The sequence below is a fragment of the Neoarius graeffei genome, chromosome 7, assembly GCF_027579695.1.
Source record: "Neoarius graeffei isolate fNeoGra1 chromosome 7, fNeoGra1.pri, whole genome shotgun sequence".
In the NCBI taxonomy this organism is placed as follows: domain Eukaryota; kingdom Metazoa; phylum Chordata; class Actinopteri; order Siluriformes; family Ariidae; genus Neoarius; species Neoarius graeffei.
This window is the reverse complement of record NC_083575.1, coordinates 8446011-8470591: the sequence shown is the minus strand read 5'-3', so window position 1 is coordinate 8470591 and position 24581 is coordinate 8446011. Positions and strand designations below refer to the sequence as shown.

Sequence of the window (24581 nt, the reverse complement as noted above, 5' to 3'; positions counted from 1 at the left end):
CACTGGCAAAATTCAGACGAGTCTGTACATGTGCCTTCTTGAGCAGAGGGACCTTGCAGGCACTGCTGGATTTCAATCCATTATGGCATAGTATGTTACCAATAGTTTTCTTGGTGAATGGTCCCAGCTGCCTTGAGATCATTAACAAGCTCCTCCCGTGTAGTTCTGGGATGATCTCTCACCCTTCTCATGATCATCCTTACCCCACAAGGCGAGATCTTGCATGGAGCTCCAGGTCGAGGGCAATTGATGGTCATTTTGTATTTCTTCCATTTTCTAATAATTGCACTAACAGTTGTCTCCTTCTCACCAAGGTTCTTGATGATGGTCTTGTAGACCATTCCAGCCTTGTGCAAGTCTACAATCTTGTCCCTGGTGTCCTTTGCAAGGTCTTTGGTCTTGCCCATGGTGGTGAAGAGGTTGAAAGAGGTTGATTCTGTTGACAGGTGTCTTTTATAACCATAATGAGTAGAAATTAGAAGTACTTTCTTAAAGTGACAGACTAATCTGTGTGCCTCATGGGCACATACAGTAACCAGTCAGTGGGAGCCAGAATTCTGGCTGGTTTGTAGGGGATCAAATACTTATTTAATTCGATCAAATGCAAATGAATTTATAACCTTTATATGATGTTTTTTCTGGACTTTTTTGTTGATATTCTGTCTCTATCTGCTAAAATAAAAGTACCATAAAAATTATAGACTGCTCATTTCTTTGTAACCAGGCAAGCATATAAAATCAGCAGGGGATCAAATAATTATTTTCCCCACTATAGTAGTGTCGCAGAGTCAGGGTCCTTCCAGAACAGGTTGATTTATACAGATATCATGTGACAGATCATGTGACACTTTGATTGCACACAGGTGGATCTTAATCAACTAATTATGTGACTTATGAAGTGAATTGGTTGGACCAGCTCTTATTTAAGGGTTTCATACAAAAGGGGGTGAATACTTATGCACACTCCATATTTCTGGGGTTTTTTTTCAGCTTAAATTATTGTTTGTGTCACAATAAAAAAAAAAAAAATGTGCACTTTTAAAGTGGTAGGCATGTTGTGTAAATCAAATGGGTCTAACCCCCCAATCCATTTTAATTCCAGCTGGTAATGCAACAAAACATGATAAACACCAAGGGGGATGAATACTTTTGCAAGGCACTGTACTGTAAAATATTAAGCTTTTTTGTTTGGTTGAGTTAATTTTTAGTGGTGAACTTTTGGGCCTGTTGGAAGTAACATTTTTTACTGATTTATTTTTTTAAATCACGTTGTTTCGATCTGCAGTACTGCAAAAGCACACAGTCTCCGCTACACGGAGGCACCGTCCATCAATCTGGGTTTTCCCAGACTTCGGCGATGACTGCTTCTTATACGAGGGGTTTGACAACAACACGACATCACAGGTAAGGAGGGCTTCATCACATGCTTCATGTTAGCATTATTTGTAGGTATTGAGTCATTTCAAACTGCTGGATATGTGTCACATTTTCAAGGAGCATTGCTGAAACTGTCAGTTTTTAGGAGCAAAAGAAAAGAATGAGAATTAGTGCATGTTCTGTCAAGTCCTATGCTTGATAGAATGATGTAAACGAGTGACATGGCTCATTTAGCTAGCTAGCTAGTGTGCTAGTTCCTACGTAGCATTTTACCTAATCTTATCTAATCTTGAAAATACAGAAGGTTACGACATTTCATTCCAATTTTTGTCCTGAGGCAGTTTCACAACTGCAAATATCCATTAGCTAGCTAATAGTTGCTTCCTAGCATGCTAGCAAAGTGCTGAAAAGTAATCTCTTTTAAAAAATCAAGTTACATTTTAAATCACTGTTCAGAAACATGGCATTCGCAAAAAAAAAAAAAAAACATCCTGTGTATTGATTCGCCGACTTTCTGAAGTCATACGCTGACGACGTGTTGAACATCTTTTTCCCAGTTGTCACAATTTGATTTGGTGCTGTTTGTTGATTATCATGCGATTTCTAAGACTGACTTCACTGCCAGGGGTGGCATGGTGGTGTAGTGGTTAGCGCTGTCGCCTCACAGCAAGAAGGTCCGGGTTCGAGCCCCGTGGCCAGCGAGGGCCTTTCTGTGTGGAGTTCGCATGTTGTCCGCGTGGGTTTCCTCCGGGTGCTCCGGTTTCCCCCACAGTCCAAAGACATGCAGGTTAGGTTAACTGGTGACTCTAAATTGACCGTAGGTGTGAATGTGAGTGTGAATGGTTGTCTGTGTCTATGTGTCAGCCCTGTGATGACCTGGCGACTTGTCCAGGGTGTACCCCGCCTTTCGCCCATAGTCAGCTGGGATAGGCTCCAGCTTGCCTGCGACCCTGTAGAACAGGATAAAGTGGCTAGAGATAATGAGATGAGATGAGATGACTTCACTGCCAAAAATGATACCCATTAGCTAAAATGCTTAATTGTCTTTACATTCAATTTGAGATTTTGTCAGAATGGAAGTGGACTACAAAATATACAGTACTGTGCAAAAGTATTAGGCACCTTATTTTTTTAATTCAAAATTTGTTATTGTTTCTAATTTGCTATTTTATTTCTACTTTCCACATTATCGAGTCAAAACATTACAAAAACATTTTCGAGTTCCAAACGTTCATTTTCCAGCACAAAATTAAATGTTACAGGTAAAAAAAAAAAAAGTTTGTATCTGAGCTGCATATTATACAAGAGAGCACTTTTCAGATTAAAAAAGAAAACACCATGAAGGCAACTGGGTTTTGGTGTAAAATTAAGAAGCGAATGTGACAAAGTGTCCAGAAGAACTGCCCTTACAAAAAAATAGTTTATTTAAGTGTGCTTCTAGTAAACTTCTTTTAAACTAAAAATAAGAGAGTATGCTTTCAGTTTACTTTTTATTTACTTCTCAGAGATATACTTAATAAAGTTATACATAAGTATTCTTGGCTTATACTGAAAAGTATATAGAAAAGTCTTTGTATATTAAGCTTATACTTAAACTTTTGATCAAGATATACTTAACAAAAGTGTAATAAAGTATTAAAATATTTGTGCCTTATGTTTAAGTGGACTTGCCCTGTAGTTGTGCTTCAGCATTGTTGACTCTTAGGTATGTCTGTGGTTCCATATAAGGTTGTTGTTGTTGTTGTTGTTTTTTAATTTCTCCTGAGTGGGATATTTATTTATTTATTTATTTTTCTTTAGAGCTTGGATGTCAATTTCAATTGTCATTGCAATGTTTTTATACTTTGGTATTTAATACAATGTTGCTTTAAATTTAGATTTTTAAAGAAAATGAATATGTTCTTAATCCTGAGTATCTGTTGTTATTTTGTGAATGCTTACCTTTATAACGTCATTGTAACTTAAAGTACAAAACACTTAAGTTGTCTCCTGGTAATGTGCATGAGGTAAGGGTTAGGGCTAGAAAACTAATAGTATACCTAGAAGGGTAGTTATACTTCAAAACTAAAAAGTGAACTAGATGTATAGATTGGTCTTGGCCATAGTGGAGTTTGGAGTGTGACTGTTTGAGGTTGTGGACAGGTGTCTTTTATACTGATAACGAGTTCAAACAGGTGCCATTAATACAGGTAACGAGTGGAGGACAGAGGAGCCTCTTAAAGAAGTTGTTACAGGTCTGTGAGAGCCAGAAATCTTGCTTGTTTGTAGGTGACCAAATACTTATTTTACCGAGGAATTTACCAATTAATTCATTAAAAATCCTACAATGTGATTTCCTGGATTCTTTCCCCCCATTCTGTCTCTCATAGTTGAAGTGTACCTATGATGAAAATTACAGGCCTCTCTCATCTTTTTAAGTGGGACAACTTGCACAATTGGTGGCTGACTAAATACTTTTTTGCCCCACTGTACATTAAAAAGACCTGATGTCTTTTTGGTTGGATAGAATTTCAAAATGGCCAAGCTAATATTCTCAAGCAAAGATAAGTAGGCATATGTCAATGCATCAGTAAATGCTCAAGAATTAGCATCATGGCCATGACAGGCTCCGGGCAGAGAGCATTAAATGGACATTACCGGTACGCCCAGCTGAAAGATTGCTTTAACCTCAGTGAAAATGGCTCGGCTTGTTTTTCCCTGGCACGCCTATGGCCTTGCCGATGCCTCATGATGATAATGGCTATTGTAATGACATACCGTGAAGACGGGCATGACACAAACTCACCATAATGTGTTGAAATTACACCCAGGAAAATGATATTAACTTCTTGCCAGAGTAGCCAGCTGTAATTGGAGTTTTATTGAACACTAAAAAGAGTGATAGTAATTGCAATTGGTGATAAACGTGTTAAATATGAGCTTCTGTTGCGACGCACAGCCAAGGAGCAGGAGATCAAGACAAATCGACATAAATCGGAGTCCGACTGCATGCCAACTCATTTAACTGACTGTTCCCGAATTAGAATTGTGCATTTGATTACATTCTTCCACGCTGCTGATGGAGTTAAATCGGCCTCATTCCGTTTCTTGCTGTGCCTCGGCCAACTTCCTTTAATAGTTTACTTCATCGAAATTGAACGATTCTGTAAAGGTTCTATTAATTTACAGCACTTTTTTTCTTTCCTGCAATTTCGACTTCATCCTCAGGGCCACAAATCTAATACAAGCCATTATTACAAGTTATTACAAGTCAAATCCAAAAACCTGATGCAAGTTTATGTGCATTTCAGTAACGATTTCAGTGTTGGTCTCAGAGATCGCATTACCTGACACAATTTACAGCTCAACTTAAATTATGAAATCATTATTTTGTGATGCTGCTGCTGTAATCATAAAGACTTGTGCTCATCCCAGGGCTTGTATTCACAATCTGCTTATACTGAACAACTTTGGAACACACTTAGCCCTATGCATCTTTCCTCTTCTACACCTGTATGGTGTAATGATTTATAATCCCATAATCCGACGTCACCCAAAAGATGATGGGTTCCCTTTTGAATCTGGTTCCTCTTCAGGTTTCTTCCTCATGCTGCCTGAAGGAGATTTTCATTTCCATTGTCACCTCCTACTTGTTCATTAAGGATCTACATACAAAATCTACATCCAGATTTCTGGATAGCTGCTGTGTGACAGATTTTGGACAAATCAAATTTAAATCTGGAAATTTACGTTGGAGTTGCACAGACACTTTGAGTGAAATTTGACTAATCTGAGTGAAAAAAATGAAATGCTTTGAAGGAACTGTCCATTTGATTGATAGAGAAGGATAAAAGGGTTTTTTTTCCACTTGAGAAGTGCATTTCCTGAAGAAAATGCAGATTGATTGGGCACTTGAGCTAGATGGTTGCTGTGGTATTCCAGCTGGTTGTGAGGGTCTTGCTACCTGGTTAATCTGGAATCTTCAATGGTTCCTGTGATGTTCCAGGTGGTTGTGAAGATTTTGCTACCTGCTTAATCTAGAATCTTAGATGGTTGCTTTGGTGTTCCATGTGGTTGTGAGGTTGTTGCTAGGTGGTTACTGTGGAATTTTAATGGTTGATTTGGTATTCCATCTGGTTGTGTAAGTGCTCCATCTCAGATGGTTGCTATGGTGTTCCAGCTGGTTGCAAGGGTGTTGCTACCTGGTTAATCTGGACTCTTCAATAGTTCCTATGATGTTCCAGGTGGTTGTGAGGGTGTTGTGAGATAGGTACTCAAGATTCTTTGATGGTTTATGTAGTATTCCATCTGGTTGTGAGGGTGTTCCAAGTGGTTACTGTGGAATCTTCAGTGGTCGCTATGGTGTTCCAGGTGGTTGTGAGGATGTTGCTATCTGGTTAATCTGTAATCTTCGATGGTACCCATGATGTTCCATATGGTTGCAAGAGTGCTGCTGCATGGTTACTCTGGAATCTTACATGGTTGCTGTGGTGTTCCATCTGGTTGTGAGGGTATTGCTAGTAGGCTGCTAGGCGTTGCTAATCAGTGACATCACTTTGACTGCTTTTACAATCTGGGTCTTGCAAATAGCATCAGAGGTTGAGAGGGTCATGGCCAAACTTTTTTTTTTTTGAGCGTTCTGGGACATGTTCTCTTTAAGTTTGGCTGTTACATTGCAAAAAGCAAAAGTTAAGCAATGCTTTAGTTTATTATTAAACAGCTTGAAATATAAATGTTCAGCTTTTTGCTTCATACTGTAAGCTCAGAGCGATGCTGAGGAGCAGACGTGTTTGTACAAATGATCTGAGTTATTTTTTTTTTATACCACAACACTGTTGAATTTTTGATTATGATTGGAAAGAAGGTGTTGATTAAGTTTCTATAATAGCAGCTCAGGCAGTAGTGCAGCTGCAAATCACAAGTTAGAACAAGCACTTGCACTGGAACTTGTATGGCAGATACGCCACAGTCTTTTTCACATTTTTGGAATGAGTCTCCAGTGTCAGCACTACTGAAGCTTTTGCTTTAATTTTGGCCACACAGGAACGTCTTCAGAACAGAAGAGTTTCTGCTTTTTGGTGTCTTCGTCACATGACAAGCTACATGCAGACGTTCCGCAACATTAAGTGTAACTTGAAATGGATAAGAAGTATGATGTGCTCTTCTTTAATAAATAAAACAAATTGCTGTGGTATAAGAAGAATAAAAGCGTGCTGGATCAAGTTCAGGATAATAACAGTAACAATGCCACCCCATTGTTGATTATTTTCCACTAACAGCACATCCTGACATGCCTTATTTTCTTGTCTTTCTTTCACAAAAGTTTTAATTGGTTATTTTCTGCATTTGGATTGAATCAAGGTTGAGTCGGAACACTTATTGTACCAGGCTTTTAAACAAATGAGCTAACTATTAAGAAAATGCTTCTATTTGTATTATGGTCTGTTTTTGTCAATGGAGTGTTTTGACTGTTTTTATACATAAGGGTTTTTTTTGTTTTTTTCACCATTTCAAAGTCATATGAGTACATACCATTAACAAGTTCATAAAAAGGGAAAGAGAGACAGGCCCATTGAGGGTAAATCCCTGATGTGTGTACAGCACCATAATGATGCATAATAATGTTAATGAAAGTGGTAGGCAGCAGATGGTGTCTATATATACATCATTTATGAAAGAACTCACAGCTAGACAATATTTAAAATGTATTTCAAAAGAACACGTTCTCTGTCCTGATCATAGGAGCAGCTCGGTCTCATGCAATGCTGATCAGAAGAACAGGTCGGCCCTTCGCCTGTCAGCACGCAGAACCCCACCCATCACCGGAGGAAGACTCAATCCTATTGCAAACTCAAAGGATTCTGGACCCGCCTACCAGCATCTACAAGAAGCAGAAGGATCTGAGAGGGATATTGAGCCAGCAAGAGTGTGAGTGTGAGCCGTTTCATGAAGAATAAGCTGGACTGTCATGGAAACATGGCAAGTCATTAAATTACTCTGTAATATTAAGTGTTCATATGTTGAAAATGGCATGGTTAAGATGGAGGGCAGACCTGGGGCAGGGTTATGGTGGAGGAGGGAAGCAATTGACTGGAGGTGGAATTATGGAGTTGGCAAGGAAATCGAGTTCAGGCTGGAGGTGGAGCTAAGATTAAAGGTAGTTTTTGAAGGAGGTGAAATTTCTGACCGAGATTAAATTTAGCATCTATAGTAGGTGGGCTTGAGGCTAAAGTTGCATTGAGACTGGAGATGGAGGTGAGTAGCATAAAGCCCGAGTTTATCCTGGAGGTGAAGGATCTGCCCAAGGTGGAGTTAAGGCTGCAGGTGAAGGTTCTGCTGGAGGTGGAGTTTATGTTGGCACTGGAGTTCAGGTTACAGGTGGAGTTTTTGATGAACATTGAACAAAGAAGAAAACTGAACTTTGGCTGGAGTTGTAGTTTAGAATATAGGTGGAGATAAGGCTGGAGGTGGAGTTTACATATCACTGAAGTTTGTCAAGGACATGAAGTTAAACATGAAGGAAGATTTGGAGGTGGAGTTAAAATATAGGCAAAGTCATGCTGAAGGTGGAGGTTCTGCTAGAGCTGGTGTTTATGCTGTCAGTGGCATTGAAGCTGGAAGTGGAGGTTCTTCAAGAGATGGTGTTTATACTGGCACTGAAATTTAGATTACAGGTGAAGCATCATCATCATCATCGCGTTTTCCCGTTTTGCTGCTTAGCAGCCTTAGGGCGCTCTTCCTTGAATCGTAGTTCGAGGAATTGCTTGAAGTCATTCTTCGTCATCATCATACATCTAACTTGGGCCCTGTCGATGTCAAGGGCCTGCTCGACTTTGCTCCACAGGTGACCGTTTGGTTGTGCAAATAACACTTGCTTCTGCAGGGAGTCGTTGTTCATCCTGCATACATGAGCTAAGTATTGTGGATGTTGCTTGATGCAAAAATTGCGGATGGGTAGTGTTCCTGTAATATCACGGAGTTGTTGGTTCGATATTTCAAAACTCCAGTCAGCTGGCTCAGATGGTGCTTGGCCGTCTGTTTTACGCAGATTTGTCTGGAGTATTCTTCCATTGATATCCTCGTTTGACCATTTTCCGTAGGAATCCATGAAGAACATTGAAAAAAGTTGAAAACTGAATTTTGGTTGAAGTTGGACTTTAAATTATAGGTGAAGATTAAACTGGAGGTGGATTTTAAATTATAGCTCAAGTTTGTCAAGGATATGAAAGTAGATTTGGAGTTGGAGTTAAAATATAGGTGAAGTTATGCTGAAGGTGGAGGTTCTGCTGGAGCTGGAGTTGATGCTGTTGGTGGTGTTTAAGCTGGAAGTGGAGGTTCTTTGAGAGGTCTTGTTTATAGTGACACTGGAATTTAGTTTACAGGTGGACTTTAGGCTGAACATTGAATTTTGTCTGGAGGTGGAGTTTTGAAGATCAGTAGAATTGGAGATTCTGCTGGTGGTGAACTTTAAATTCTTGGTAAAGTTTGTTCTGGAGATTATGTTTAGTTTTGAGGTGAAAGTTGAATTAAGGCAAGAGCTGGAGTGGAGAATAAAGGTAGAATTTGCGATGAAGGTGGAGGTTCTGCTGGAATGGTGTCTGATGAATAGATTCTGGCCTGAACCAGAATGGTCAAATCTCACACAAGACTTTTAAGGAAAGAAAGTGATTTAAATAGATTTTATACAGATTATATCGCAAGTCAAATGACAACTTTGTGACTTTTCATACCAGGTATCCTGTAGTTTCTAAAAACAGCAGGCTGGTTGCTCTTTATGTTTTTCAGCTTTCCTCTATAATGAACTGGTAGTATGTGGATCAGCATGGGTCCTGTGTGCCAAAAGGTCTGTTTTTATTAGTGCTCTGAAGCATTATTGGATAAATGTGTTTGGGTGTTTACACCATGCACAGCACACTTGTATTAGATTTTCATTTCAGCTGAAATAAAAACAGCTCTGAGTCGGTTATGCTAGATAGTATGGCCACTACTGGAGATCACCGTGACCGTCTGACCACCAGATCACACGCTGATGGTCAAGGCAGTTTGTAAATGCTGGCCTATTTCTCGTTCTGGTCTCAGCAAAATGATCAAGCCTGCACGAAAATAATACTGGGCTGAAGAAAAAGCCTGTTTCCATGGAGACCAGCTGGGATGGAGAAGAAAGGAAAGAAAAAGAGAGGGAGAGATTCAGACCGTTTTGCAAATGGTTAATAAAAGAGAGAGAAATATATGACCAGCCTTGTCCCTCATCTGTCAGGGAAGCTTGCTGAAATTGACTATTATTATTATTATTATTATTATTATTATTATTTAGTGTGCAAACTCATTTAATCACAGCCTCTTGACTTGACTCATTCTGCTGAACACACCACATGCAAATTCAACATGAAATAAATGTTATACTCTCCGAAGCAAGTAAATGACGACTTCACTTTTGAAATACTTTTTAAAATAATGACATTATTGCACTTCCAAGCTCTATTATGGAGTATCGAACTTAGATAACTTCATATGTGCAGTTTACTATTGATACAAAACAATGATAATGTACAATTGTTCAATTATAAAATATTTACTTGGTGCATTACAAATAGAAATTTGTGATTCCCAGCACTTTTAGAGAGATTATAAATTATAATAGTAATTTTGAATACATATAAAACATATACATTCACTGGCCACTTTAATAGGGACTTGTTGATTTTCAGACTCCTGTTCTTGGCTGACAGGAGTGGAACCCAATGTGTTCTTCTGCTGTTGCATGCTGAGATGTTTTTCTGCTCACCATGTTTGTTAAGAGTGATTATATGAGCTACTATATCCTTCCTGGCAAAAAAAAAAAAACTTGACCCAATCTGTCCATTTTCCTCTGATTTCTCTTATCAACAAAGCGTTTGTTTCCACCCACAGAACTGTCACCCACTCACTTGATGATTTTTTTTTGTTTTTCACACCATTCTGTGTAAACTATAGAGGCTGCTGTGTGTGAAAATCCCAGGAGGTCAGCAGTTTCTGAAATACTCAAACCAGTCCATCTGGCTCAAACCAACATCCATGCCACAGTGAAAGAAAGTCACACTCTGAGATCACAATTTTTCCCATTCTGATGTTTGAAGTGGGTGGCACGGTGGCGTAGTGGTCAGCACTGTTCGAGCCCAGTGGCCAACAGGGGCCTTTCTGTGTGGAGTTTGCATGTCCTCCCCGTGTCTGCGTGGGTTTCCCCCTGGTGCTCCGGATTCCTCCTACAATCCAAAGAAATGTGGATTAGGTCGATTGGTTACTCGAAATTGCCCATAAGTGTGTCCATGTACCTGCCACCAGATGAGGGTTTGGGTCCCTCTGGTGTGCTATAAATCACCCAAGAGAATTCAGGGAAGCTAGTTGATAGCTTCCTGGATCATTGACCCTCAACTGTGAGGACACCAACAGACAGAGAGACAGATGTTTGAAGTGAACATTAACTGAAGCTCTTGATTTGTGTCTGCATGAATTGATGCATTGTGCTGCTGTCAAGGGATTGGCTGATTAGAGAACTGCATCAAACAGCAGGTGGATGGGTGTACTTAATTAAGTGACCAGTGAGTGTATATTATTTATATTAAATATCAAATACTAATTATTATACATACAGGACACTTTTTTGAATGGAATAAAAACATGTATTCTATTCCCTACTACATTTGGTTTGATAGCATGCAATATTGTTAGCATATCGCTTATCCTAACTCTACCCAGTGGAGAATGAGCGTTGATGATGGTTTACAATATTGCATGGTTGTCAAGACAGCATGATGTCACACGTCAGAAACATAAAACGTCTGCGCTAGCGAGCGACTGTAATAATTTGTGAACAAACACGGCCGCCAGGTTTGCTTCATTAAACACGGCAGATTTTGAGAGCATTTTGAAAGAGAAAGATGTGCTGAACAGCTGAAAGGAATGTGTATGAATAATAATAATAATTAAAGCCGCTAGCGGCCTTGACGGGCCCTCGCACATGTGGTTCCGCAACCCAGGACATTCCGCCACCCAACAAAACAGTCACATGTCATATATTCATCAAATGTTCAAAGGTGATGTGCATGTTGCAAATGCCAGGACTGCTTGACGGATGAGAGATAGACAGACAAAGACTGTAAGTGTGTGTGTGTGTGTGTGTGTGTGTGTGTGTGTTTCTCTGGTGTGAAAATGTACATTTATACTGTATATGTACAAAACTATACATGTGTCTCCTCTTTATCTCACACTGTAATCTTAAGTCATCTTAGCTTTCCTGTGTCTGCAGTGTGTGTGTGTGTGTGTACATGCAGAGTTTTCATATGTCTGCAACAAAATGCACAATGATGGCAGGTCACTAATATATAGATTTAGGCAATGCCTAAAAGCGGAGCTCCCATCTGTTTCTGGGTTGTAGAATTTTCTTATATCATAGCCAGTCTCTTTTGTTTTATTTCTTTTCTGGCTAGCACTGGCCACTAGGCGGTGTGTATGACTGGTAATTACTAACACTGGCCACTAGGCGGTGTGTATGACTGGTAATTACTAACACTGGCCACTAGGCGGTGTGTATGACTGGTAATTACTAACACTGACCACTAGGCGGTGTGTATGACTGGTAATTACTAACACTGACCACTAGGCGGTGTGTCTCATCTCATCTCATCTCATTATCTCTAGCCGCTTTATCCTTCTACAGGGTCGCAGGCAAGCTGGAGCCTATCCCAGCTGACTATGGGCGAAAGGCGGGGTACACCCTGGACAAGTCGCCAGGTCATCACAGGGCTGACACATAGACACAGACAACCATTCACACTCACATTCACACCTACGGTCAATTTAGAGTCACCAGTTAACCTAACCTGCATGTCTTTGGACTGTGGGGGAAACCGGAGCACCCGGAGGAAACCCACGCGGACACGGGGAGAACATGCAAACTCCACACAGAAGGGCCCTCGCCGGCCCCGGGGCTTGAACCCAGGACCTTCTTGCTGTGAGGCGACAGCGCTAACCACTACACCACCGTGCCGCCCTAGGCGGTGTGTATGACTGGTAATTAATTACTAACACTACTCGGCGGTGTGTATGACTGGTAATTACTAACACTGACCACTAGGCGGTGTGTATGACTGGTAATTACTAACACTGACCACTAGGCGGTGTGTATGACTGGTAATTACTAACACTGACCACTAGGCGGTGTGTATGACTGGTAATTAATTACTAACACTACTCGGCGGTGTGTATGACTGGTAATTACTAACACTGACCACTAGGCGGTGTGTATGACTGGTAATTACTAACACTGGCCACTAGGCGGTGTGTATGACTGGTAATTACTAACACTGGCCACTAGGCGGTGTGTATGACTGGTAATTACTAACACTGGCCACTAGGCGGTGTGTATGACTGGTAATTACTAACACTGGCCACTAGGCGGTGTGTATGACTGGTAATTACTAACACTGGCCACTAGGCGGTGTGTATGATTGGTAATTACTAACACTGGCCACTAGGCGGTGTGTATGACTGGTGGTACACATACACAGACAAACCACAAAAAATCGACTTGATAGGTTTACCATTTTTTCTTAGGTATGGTGCTCCGCTCAGAGCTCCGCTATTATTGTGTGTGTGTGTGTGTGTGTGTGTGTGTGTGTCAGAGAGAGAGAGAGAGAGACAGAGAAAGTGTGTGTGTGAAAGAGAGTGTGCTCATAGATGTTGCGTGTGCATGTGAGTGCATACTTGATGAGAGTGTGTGTATGCATAAATATGCATATGACTGTGTGTGTATGAGTGTGCACAGAATTGTATATGTTATATCATCAGACTCATGATATCCAATATTTTATAAAGTTTCAGATCAATCCATCAATGAATTGAACATTTTTCCCCATTTCCTGCTTGGCCAGATGATGGCGCTGTGTTAGGCATCTGAATTACACATGTGAATATCATCACAATCATAATACACAATATTTTGTAAAGTGTCAGATCAATCAGTTAAGACATTGCCAATTTCTGGCACATTTCCTGCTTGGCCAGGTGGTGGCGCTATAACAGGCAGGCCCATTGGGCGTCAGGTTATCATAATAATCATAATATCTATTGAAGTAAGAAGTGTCCGACCATACAGCCAATGCACTGTGGCTTTCTGACACGTTTCCTGTTTATGTGGCAAGATATTAAAACCATAAGGCCATTTCAACATATTAGGCCAAAAAAAAAAAATGTGTTTCCAGTTACGTAGATTTCAAAACTAGGCTCGGTAGGCAGACATTTTTTTTTCCAAGATGGCTGCCATAACCTATATTTAGACAGGAATAATTTCACAAAATATAATGAATTTCTTTGCAGGTCACCTGAGTTACCACCTTCTGATGAATCTGATGCAGCATGAGACACCTTTTAATATGAATTTTTCTGTAAATATAACAGCTCAATACACCATGAGAGAGAGAGAGAGAGAGAGAGAGAGAGAGAGCAGCCCCGCCCCTCTCTGCTCCCTGAGTGCAGCTCGTCGCCTTGCTAACGGTGCAGGGAAAAGACACAATATAACAAGCAAAGAGCGCTTTTTCTCAGAGTTCCCTCTCCTCGAACAACGCTGATTTACATGGAAACGAAAGGAGCTATTCACAAAATTCTTTCACATTGAGTGCTACAAGGCTCCCATGAACACATTCATGTAATTTTTTTGTCCCTAGTGTAAAAAATGTGGACACTAGAGCGAGTTAAAAACAAGTGACTTTTCTGATTTTGCAGTAAAAGCGCTGCCACGTTTATAATGGGAGTCTATGGGAGAGCGCGGCTGTCCTCTCCTCACTTTCAGGCTTCTCATTCAAAAACTGTAAATCCTATCGCTCAGGGAGACACTTGTCTTGATTCACACAATGTGTGACTACAACTTTTGAGAAAATTGTGTGTGTAGAGTGAAAATTGTGGCTGAGAAAACAGTTTAAATGAGAAAGTTAGAGCTTTTTTTTTTTCAAGCTGCCTCCACTCTAAACTCCTGAGCGCCACTGGTGTGTAACGCCATAGACACCCATTATAAAGCCTGAATTTCTCCAGATGTGCTCATGGTGTTTGATCTGTGACTGATCAAAAAGTATAGAACCTAGCAAAAAAGTTGAATGCCAGATCCACACAGGAGAATTTTGTCTCCGTTTTAAAGTTTGAATCATGTCTCTAGGTGAAAGACAAAATAAGCGTCATCTCTGCTTCTGTTCCCTCTGACGGCCCCGACACACTACTGCCTCCGCCAAGTGCGCGTGCACACACCGCATGTCGGGGCCACAGATGAGTTACTCTCCCCTGATCAACGAAGTCTGCGGGGAATTTGTGGTTATTATCGGTACAAACAGCGCAAATCACAACTTAAATGAGTGCGGTTCAGTTTGACATTATTGTCAGTCCGTTAGATAAACATTTAATTTTATTAAAATCAAAAATTAATATTTAGAGCCTGTGGGCTACAAAAATAAGTCATTAAAGTAGCCGGCTGGACTTAATTGTGTAGTCGGCTGTATGGCCGGCAGCCAGCGCATGTGGAAAGCCCTGATTTTCCCAGTGAGTGACAAAAACTTCCGGTTCACGCGGTTGGGTTATATGTAAAAGTCGCGACTGGGAAAAAAATGAAAAAAAAAGTTTAGGGTCGGGCGGTACGGATTAGGGTCGGTCGGGTAACCGGAAACACACACTTTTTTTTTTTGGCCTTACAAGATACCAAAAATCCCTTCGCAATTTAATATCAGCGACATCTTGGCATCATGTATAACAAATTTCACATGAATCTCATGAACCATCTAGGAGGAGCATGTTAAAATTCATCATGTGTCAAAACACACATATTCAAAACCCTATTCTTTCCTTGGCCAGTTGGTGGCGCTATACCAGACAGGCCCATAACTGCTAAAGAGTATCAGAATCAGAATCATATTACAAGATATCAAGTTCAAGATTCAGCAATATCTTGGCATATTATACATTATAATATTTCAACATATTACAACATATCAAAAATCCCTTAAGCCTCGGTCACAACCAGCCATATGTGCTCCTACGGCCAGTCTACGTGCAAAAAACGCAAGAAACGCACGGAGGGCGCGCGTGTGATGTGCTGATTTTTTGAGCCGTAGACTGGCCGCAGAGGTTCTTTGTCATGTCAAACAAACTCTATGGGCGCTTACGTTTTTTTCAGGTTGCAAGACAAACTTACGGCCAACATGCATCTTTCTCCACGAACAAAAAAAAAAACGCAGCGATTTGGGAAATGCCAAAAATCGCACGGCCAAAAAATCGTACGTCCGGTTGTGACCTAGGCTTTAGCAATTCAACTTCAGCAATATCTTGGCATCATGTTTGCCAAGTTTGACATGAATCTGATGAACTGTCTAGGAGGAGTACGTTAAAAATGACCATGTGTAATTTCACTCCAAATGGCCTTATGACATCATCATTCCAAAGTTCTACCCATTAATTTCAATGGGAAATAGAAAAAGGGGTGCTATGAATTCCCTGGGCCACACCCGGGGCCAAGGGCGCAGATGGCACTGGGGACGGGGGGACATGTCCCCCCCAGATTTATAGTGACCCCTATCTGTCCCACCCACCCACCGTCCTTACGTAAGGCGCCAAACATAGGTAGAAAAAGTGAGGATTAATGTTCCGTTAGTTAGGCTAACTTACACTGCAGCACAAAGCTGAAATGGCAGCAGCCTTGTCTGTGATCAATCCATATTACACCGATTCAAGAAGGGGAAAGGCTGAAGCAGATCCCTGCAGAGTTGGGAAAGCAAGGTGTTCAATTTTCCACGTGATTCTGGGTTAATAACACTGCACAGCTCATCCATTTGATAGCAACGGTGTTTCTGCTACGACTAATGGTGCGTTCAGTTGTACTCGTACAGTAAGTTGGAAGTTTGAAGTCGGAAAAGCACTGAAATCTAGCATGTATCAGCATAAACGTTGGGGTTTTCATTTCATTTCATTTCATTTCATTAACTGTCCATTTTTTTTTTCGAATTCCATGTTCCATGATGTCCCAGTTTTTAAACTGGGAAGCGGCGGAGAGATGTTTTGGGGACCTGTTGAGTCTGCTTCTAGACGGTAAATTTGTTTGGCTGCAGAGGGAAATTTTTTTTTCGATCAATTTTGTTTATTGGAAAAAATACTTTTTATTTTTGTGTGAATCTGTTGTTCAAGTGTTTATACTTCTGTTTTCATACACATTTTATGTTTCTAATCATTTACATGAAGGCACGAGTGTGAATCATTTCAATTTTATTTTGCTATTAATTTTTGGACATTTCCCTTTTTGTTAGAAGTTACAGTTAAAGTTTCTGTGATGAGATTCTTCATCCTGCTGAGATCAGCAAATGTTTAAATAAAACATGCAGAAGACATGAAGTTTTGAAGCGTGATTAACATACCAGACAAATAACAATTTGATCATGTATGGCTAGTGTTGACCAGGTAGGCCTTTGTCTACCAATGTTCATTCAGTTAGAAAACTCACAATTCTAATGTATATTGAAGCTTCAGTATATATATATATATATATATATATATATATATATATATATATATATATGAGTGATTCCACGCTTATGGGTAATATGGCGATATGCAGACATGGGTATATACAACGTGTTAACAATTAAATTTTACTCACAGTAGTGATGAATGATTTATTGCTAGTTATTAATTGTAACTTTGAGAGATAATTAAGATAAAATTAATGCTCAATCCATATTAAATCAAAAGTTATTAAATAATCATTTTGAAAAAATCGTCAGATTCGCAAGAGCTGTTGGGGACATTCTCAGATGCATTATTTCACATGGCTCTCACATGGCTCTAATGCCTACTATCATTGAGTTTTGCATTTATAAATTCAATAAGGGGACGTACCTTTGAATTTTATATATTGTTATATATATTTAAGTGTATATATATCGATTTAGAAACATTTGAAAATACGTTGAACAGACGTTTCCGTCCCGTCAAAAATACACACGAAATGGGTAGATAATTAATTTTACCATACAAAGTTTGGATAATGGATATTTTTGAAAAATGGTAGAAAACACTATTAGTTTTCTTATATAATGAACAGAGAACGTCTGCGTTATTTTTTTATCAATTGTAATCGCTTTCAATGCGAGTGTTCGTAAATCCGTCAAACATTACGTTCAGTTCAATTACCGATAAAAAAAAAATTGCCCGGCTATTTAAGATATTGCTGTTTAGAGAGTATATATTTTTGTGCGGTCTTTTATTTGACGTCATCAAATCATGTGTACACAAGCAAGATGGCCGAAGCTAACGAGAGGTATGTTTCCCGTCAACGATATGTTTACCATCACGCTCCGTTACATTAACCAAGTCTGGACGTAACGTGTCTATCAATTCAAAGTATAGTGAACTCCTCGGCACCTGCTTAGTTTCAGTCTATTTCTAATCACTTATTTTAAGTAACATGTAGGTTAAGTACGATAAGATATACCTCAAAAATAGTTAATCTCGGTTTTCACGATTTGACATGTAAACAGACGTGATGTTGGACATGTTCAATCTGAACAGACGTATAATTTGACAGCGACGATCGCACGTTAATGCGGGTATCTCTGTAGAAAAGTGTAGAAACAGAGGAAACTGATATGTTAATATGATATAAGCTCATGATTCTATACAAATGACTTTGGTCAGTTTTCCTACATTATATAACTGAATCCTAGATATATACATATAAACTCATATTTCGACTAATTGTGAACCTCTTAAACCTATATTTTGATAAAATTTGAACATCCAAGAAGCCCATATTTGCCATCTTTTACCCATTAAAAGCCCTAATATTTTGGATATGTAAGTCTGGGAGGCCTAGTTTAGAAACTGTGAAAGATGTTCTGTTTAACTGTAATCAAAACAAGGAAGGAATTATAATTTGATAAGCCTATGAGTTCCAAAATGATGTCTGTTACATTACTTCTGTTACGATTGTCCATCTCGCGTCTGTTACAAATTAATTACAATCTAGCTATATACCATGTTAATCTTATTGTATGTTTATTCTACTACACATGTTTATTAATTATATTTGCTAAAACATCACCTTCCTATGTTTCAAAAAGCCAACCAGTCTTTTTACATTTTTGTATCAGACAATGTCATTCTATTGGTGTCAAACATTATTAAAAAAAGCTGATGTAGATTGCTACATTAAAAAAACCCTCACTGTTATATTCTAATATATCATTACTTTATCTATACATAATAAAATACAGTTATAAAATAATTCTACATTGTTAAAATTGAGAATCTATATGTCCACAACACTTCTGTTCTGTTAAGTTCTGACTTTGGCATATAAATATGTTTTTATTACATCTCAGAAAATTAAAGTTATCTTTTCACATATCATTCATTAAAGATTACATGTTTTGTGACCTGATGGTAAAAAAAGAAATGGTTTTAGGTGAATTTTTAAAAATAAGTTCATGTCCCCATTTCAGTACCCATAAGCGTGGAATCACTCATATATACAGTGGTGCTTGAAAGTTTGTGAACCCTTTAGAATTTTCTATATTTCTGCATAAATATGACCTAAAACATCATTGGATTTTCACACAAGTCCTAAAAGTAGAGAAAGAGAACCCAGTTAAACAAATGAGACAGAAATATTATACTTGCTCATTTATTTATTGAAGAAAATGATCCAATATTACATATCTGTGAGTGGCAAAAGTATGTGAACCTTTGCTTTCAGTATCTGGTGTGACCCCCTTGTGCAGCAATAACTGCAACTAAACGTTTCCGGTAACTGTTGATCAGTCCTGAACACCGGCTTGGAGGAATTTTAGCCCATTCCTCCATACAGAACAGCTTCAACTCTGGGATGTTGGTGGGTTTCCTCACATGAACTGCTCGCTTCAGGTCCTTCCACAACATTTCGATTGGATTAAAGTCAGGACTTTGACTTGGCCATTCCAAAACATTAACTTTATTCTTCTTTAACCATTCTTTGGTAGAACAACTTGTGTGCTCAGGGCCGTTGTCTTGCTGCATGGCCCACCTTCTCTTGAGATTCAGTTCATGGACAGATGTCCTGACATTTTCCTTTAGAATTCACTGGTATAATTCAGAATTCATTGTTCCATCAATGATGGCAAGCCATCCTGGCCCAGATGCAGCAAAACAGGCCCAAACCATGATACTACCACCACCATGTTTCACAGATGGGATAAGGTTCTTATGCTGGAATGCAGTGTTTTCCTTTCTCCAAACATAACGCTTCTCATTTAAATCAAAAATTCTATTTTGGTCTCATCCGTCCACAAAACATTTGTCCAATAGCCTTCTGGCTTGTCCACATGATCTTTAACAGACTGTAGACAAGCAGAAATGTTCTTCTTGGAGAGCAGTGGCTTTCTCCTTGCAGCCCTGCCATGCACACCATTGTTGTTCAGTGTTTTCCTGATGGTGGACTCATGAACATTAACATTAGCCAATGTGAGAGAGGCCTTCAGTTGCTTAGAAGTTACCCTGGGGTCCTTTGTGACCTCGCCGACTATTACATGCCTTGCTCTTGGAGTGATCTTTGTTGGTCAACCACTCCTGGGGAGGGTAACAATGGTCTTGAGTTTCCTCCATTTGTACACAGTCTGTCTGTCTGTGGATTGGTGGAGTCCAAACTCTTTAGAGATGGTTTTGTAATGTTTTCCAGCCTGATAAGCATCAGCAACACTATTTCTGAGGTCCTCAGAAATCTCCTTTGTTCGTGCCATGATACACTTCCACAAACATGTGTTGTGAAGATCAGACTTTGATAGATCCTTGTTCTTTAAATAAAACAGGGTGCCCACTCACACCTGATTGTCATCCCATTGATTGAAAACACCTGACTCTAATTTCACCTTCAAATTAACTGCTAATCCTAGAGGTTCACATACTTTTGCCACTCACAGATATGTAATATTGGATCATTTTCCTCAATAAATAAATGACCAAGTATAATATTTTTGTCTCATTTGTTTAACTGGGTTCTCTTTATCTACCTTTAGGACTTGTGTGAAAATCCGATGATGTTTTAGGTCATATTTATGCAGAAATATAGAAAATTCTAAAGGGTTCACAAACTTTCAAGCACCACTGTATATATATATATATATATGCATTTACACAAAATGGAATCATTTGCCGACAGCTCAGTCCCCCCCAGTTCAAAAATCCTATCTGCGCCCCTGCCCGGGGCCAAAAGTCTGTGGCTGAGTAGCGGTGGCAATGACTGATGTGTGTATCAAATTTCATGTCTGCGACTCGTTCAATATCATGCTAGCTGAATGAAATATATCTGATACCACTCAACACCAGTCAATATTATTTAAATATTAAGATAATTACAAAACATTGCACGTATCCTCTATGCTCATCCGTACTCACTGTCTGCTTCCCTTTCCTGAATTATTCAGGAGTTACAATGAAACTAATCAGTAAGATTGTAGTTACAGAGCTGGAATGTAACTCCTGAGAGTTTATGACACATGAGCATGAGTCCATCTCTGTTTCAAACTCTTCCTCATCCTTCCCTCAGCAGGTGAGAGAGAGAGAGAGAGAGAGAGAGAGAGAGGATATCTGGATTGACATGCTGAGGAGGAGATTACAAGGAGTGAATCATTAAAATGAGATGAAACTTCACTATACTTCACCCAGGATGACTCGAATCCCTTATCTTATTGAAAAGGCAGCTCATTTAATCACAACCTGTGAGATTCCACTCATCCTGAAAGAGTCCTTGGGGCTTTATTGACAAAAAAGGAGACTCATTAGAAATAGACTGCAGTTTGATACATTCAGAGTCATGTGAAGTTTGGATGGATCACTATTTTCCAGAAATGGGTATCATTTGAATTTTCTCTTTTTTTTCAGCAAAATCTCATATTTATATCATTTTTTTCCCTTGCTATCTATCATAAAACACCAAGGTTGCTTATAAGTCTACTAATAAAGCTCGGATGAAAAGGAGGTTTGGATTTCATGACAGGCTGGAAGAGTCATCTGGAAAGAAAATATCGATATTCAAAAAAATAAATGGACCATGAAAAAAGACAAAATTGTAAAGAAGACCGCTGCAAATGGAATAATGTTGTAACTGTAATGTGAGAATATTGTAGAGAGTAATTGGTGAAATAAAGCATTCTTGGATAAAGACATGCATCAGGAAGAATAGAGGAACTGATGCAACCAGGGATGGATTAGTAAGTTCTAATCCCCTACATGTGAACTCTTTTCCCACTCCACCAATACAGGGAAGCCTGATCGCTATGCCATGCCACGCCATGCCATGCCACGCCCTGTACCCTCCCCTTTACATCTACACAACACATCCTTTATGAGTAGCCTCAAGTGATAGAAAAGCAAGCTGGTTTCTGCCTTGCGCTGACTTATTTTCTTTTGTTTGAATGCAGTGATTGCATTAATGTTGCTGAGATCCTTTTCTTTCAGGACATGGTTAAATATTGACACAGTACATGTTTTTGTTGGGGATTATGATTCCTTACCGGGAGATAAGAAGCAAAGTACACAATGCAAACAACTCCTGATTTGAGGTGATAGTGTTCCATGGGGTCTGTTTGCATCAAACCTCTTCTACTTCCATCAACCATGAAAATGTTGTGCATACAAAATCCCTGCAGATCAATTTGTGACTACATCTCAAGGAGAGACAACAAGCTCCGAGTCATGTTTTGTCATTCAGCATTGAAAGAATGCAAATGAAGGGCGTCTTATGGGTACTGAACAAATGTCATAATTAAGCACTGGATGCCAAGTGGTCTCTCATGTGTTTGTTCATTCTGGAAAAGCCTCATCACTCAGTTTGTCACATCTGAGAGGGTGTTTACCTTTGTTGATGCAACATTGAAGGGAGCAGTTTAGTCTCTCGGACTGCAATTCTTTCATTTATATGCATGAATGACTCTCGCTTTTCAAAAGAACATGACTGTTTTGTGATTGATGGATGTGCATCTTTCTATCTTCCCACACTGCAGACTGCTCTGAACACCCTTTTCTGTTCCATTCTTTTGAATTTTTTTGTCTCTTTCCACAGGAATTGCACCCTGCATCGGAATACTTTCCAAAGTATGCAAGCCTCTCAACCTTCTGAACCATGGGTGCCCTCCAGGAACCCTTGCTCAAGCTCACCAGGAAAGAGATCCTTTGCTCCATATCGGATCCCAATTATCCCCTCTGTCCACTCGCATCAAGATGAGACTTTGTGTATGCAAACGACTTCTGCAGATGGAATGAACCAGAGTTTACCATATCAAGGGGGTACAGGGGGTAGAGCGGACAACCCATTAGCCACTCCTCTCTGTGACAGGGTGGGTGAAAAGTGGAAGGAAGGCACCCATGTACCAGAGGAGGCCCAGGAAAAGCTCAGAGCCAACACCAACATGAAGCAGGATGACACCGTGTTCCCCAATCCTCACATGGTGAAAGAGACAGTTTGTGTTCTTCTCGCCAATGGAACTGGACATGGAGGAACGGCTCCTAGTGGACCAACAGAAACTCAGTTAGTGAATCCCAGAGACATGCACAAGGACTCAACCCAGCCTAGACAATGAGAGGGTCTTCATCGCACCTTGTGTCTCGAGAACAAGGCTGCAGAGTGTTCTGCTAAAATCCATGAATGGAAGCCTATGGAATAGTGAGTGTCAATTGAACACTCTGATGGCTTGAGAATTTTTTTTTCCTTTTTTTTTTTGAAAGAGTGACAGTCAATAAAAAAAAAAAATCAAAAGATAAATTATTTATATGCATTTATTAAAATGAGAAACTTCTCCTTAGAAAAAATAAACCAAATAGTCTGTCATCTCTATGGTGTTTTTAATTGTATAAAAAATAGATATCTATATATAAATGGCTATAAATATATCTGAATGAAAATGGTGGTGACCAAGTGCACAAAAAATACAAGGATAATGGGAATGATACAATCTTTTTTTTTTTTTTGTACCACCACCACCATTTTGTGCAGTCTTGGTCCATTTTGTTTCACGCATTCTCCCAGATGTTTTAAGAATTAAGTGTGTTTGCGAGGGCTGCAGCTGAAACAACTGAGTTTCTGAAGCTTTCCCAAGCTTCCTTGCCAAGGAACATTTCATTCTGCCTTGGAACTGGTGCACCACTTTTCAAACACGGACACTATTTACAAAGTAACTGAATTGAAATACCGTACCAACGGGACTTGAGGCAGTGGGAATCTAACCGTTGAACACTGCCCCAAGACTTCAAGACTTCACTCAGTTTGTTGGAAGTGTATCCTGTCCAAGTTATTTTTTTTTGTACTTTGGTGTTTCTCTCCTTTTTTTTTCCTTCTCCTCACTTGTCAGATGGGGTTTTGGTATCAATAGGAACAGCTTGAGTCCTTTTACACACTTCACCTCATCCATCTGGAGCTCAGACTTTGGGCAGAGAAATGAAGTTCCAACCCCTGAACGAGGAGCTTCTGTGTTTTTATTATTTTTTTTTTCTGTTCGTTTCTGGTGAATTATCTGCTGCTTTCTTGGGGGAGGGTACAACGGGAGGGAGTGGTGGCAACAAAAAAATGAAGATGTCTGTGTGGTACTTGCGGATTGGGATGAATGCTTTCTGTTTGAATTTCCAACCAAATGTCGGGGAAAAAAATAACAATGAATCTTTTGGTGAAAATATTTCTCCGTCTTTTGTTTTGACTGATTTTTCCTACATGCATGTTCACACCATGGTACTTTGGTTCTTGCACACTCACACTTGGGAGAGGTCACATTTACAGTAAATTGTCTGCACATGACACAGTGGTGGACCATGTGGAGAAGAGAGGAAATGGAGACAGAATTCACTGAGATTTTAACTCTGCACAGCGGTTCTATCATTAAACACTTTCGCACACAACCCTTCCACACAGGAAAGTAAATTACAAGGTGACAGGATGGTAAAGACTCGACTAGAATATCCGATTGGGTTGAAAAACAGGTAAGAGAATATGTTTATCTGTGAGCAACAGATGCAGCACCTGTAGATGACCTGATTTTATTATTATTATTATTATTATTATTATTATTATTATTATTATTATTTTAAATGGTTTAGTTTGGAGTTAGTTTTCTTTTTCCCTCTCAACACCAATATTACAGGATGTGAAGTGACTGACTTATCTTCCAGGGGACCTCCGAAACAGAAAGAAAGAA

The 24581-nt window shown here is 39.5% G+C and overlaps 1 protein-coding gene across 1 annotated transcript in view; it reads left to right on the top strand.

The window, feature by feature from the left end:
- The window catches only part of LOC132889094 (pro-neuregulin-3, membrane-bound isoform), an 855315-nt gene extending 832192 nt beyond the window's left edge, over positions 1-23123 (top strand). The window contains exons 7-9 of the mRNA XM_060925258.1: positions 1286-1404; positions 7099-7284; positions 22460-23123. Of these exons, the coding sequence (XP_060781241.1) occupies positions 1286-1404; positions 7099-7284; positions 22460-22976 (822 nt within the window). The 3' untranslated portion in view covers positions 22977-23123. The remainder of the gene's footprint in view (positions 1-1285; positions 1405-7098; positions 7285-22459) is intronic.
- The last annotated feature ends 1458 nt before the right edge of the window (positions 23124-24581 follow it).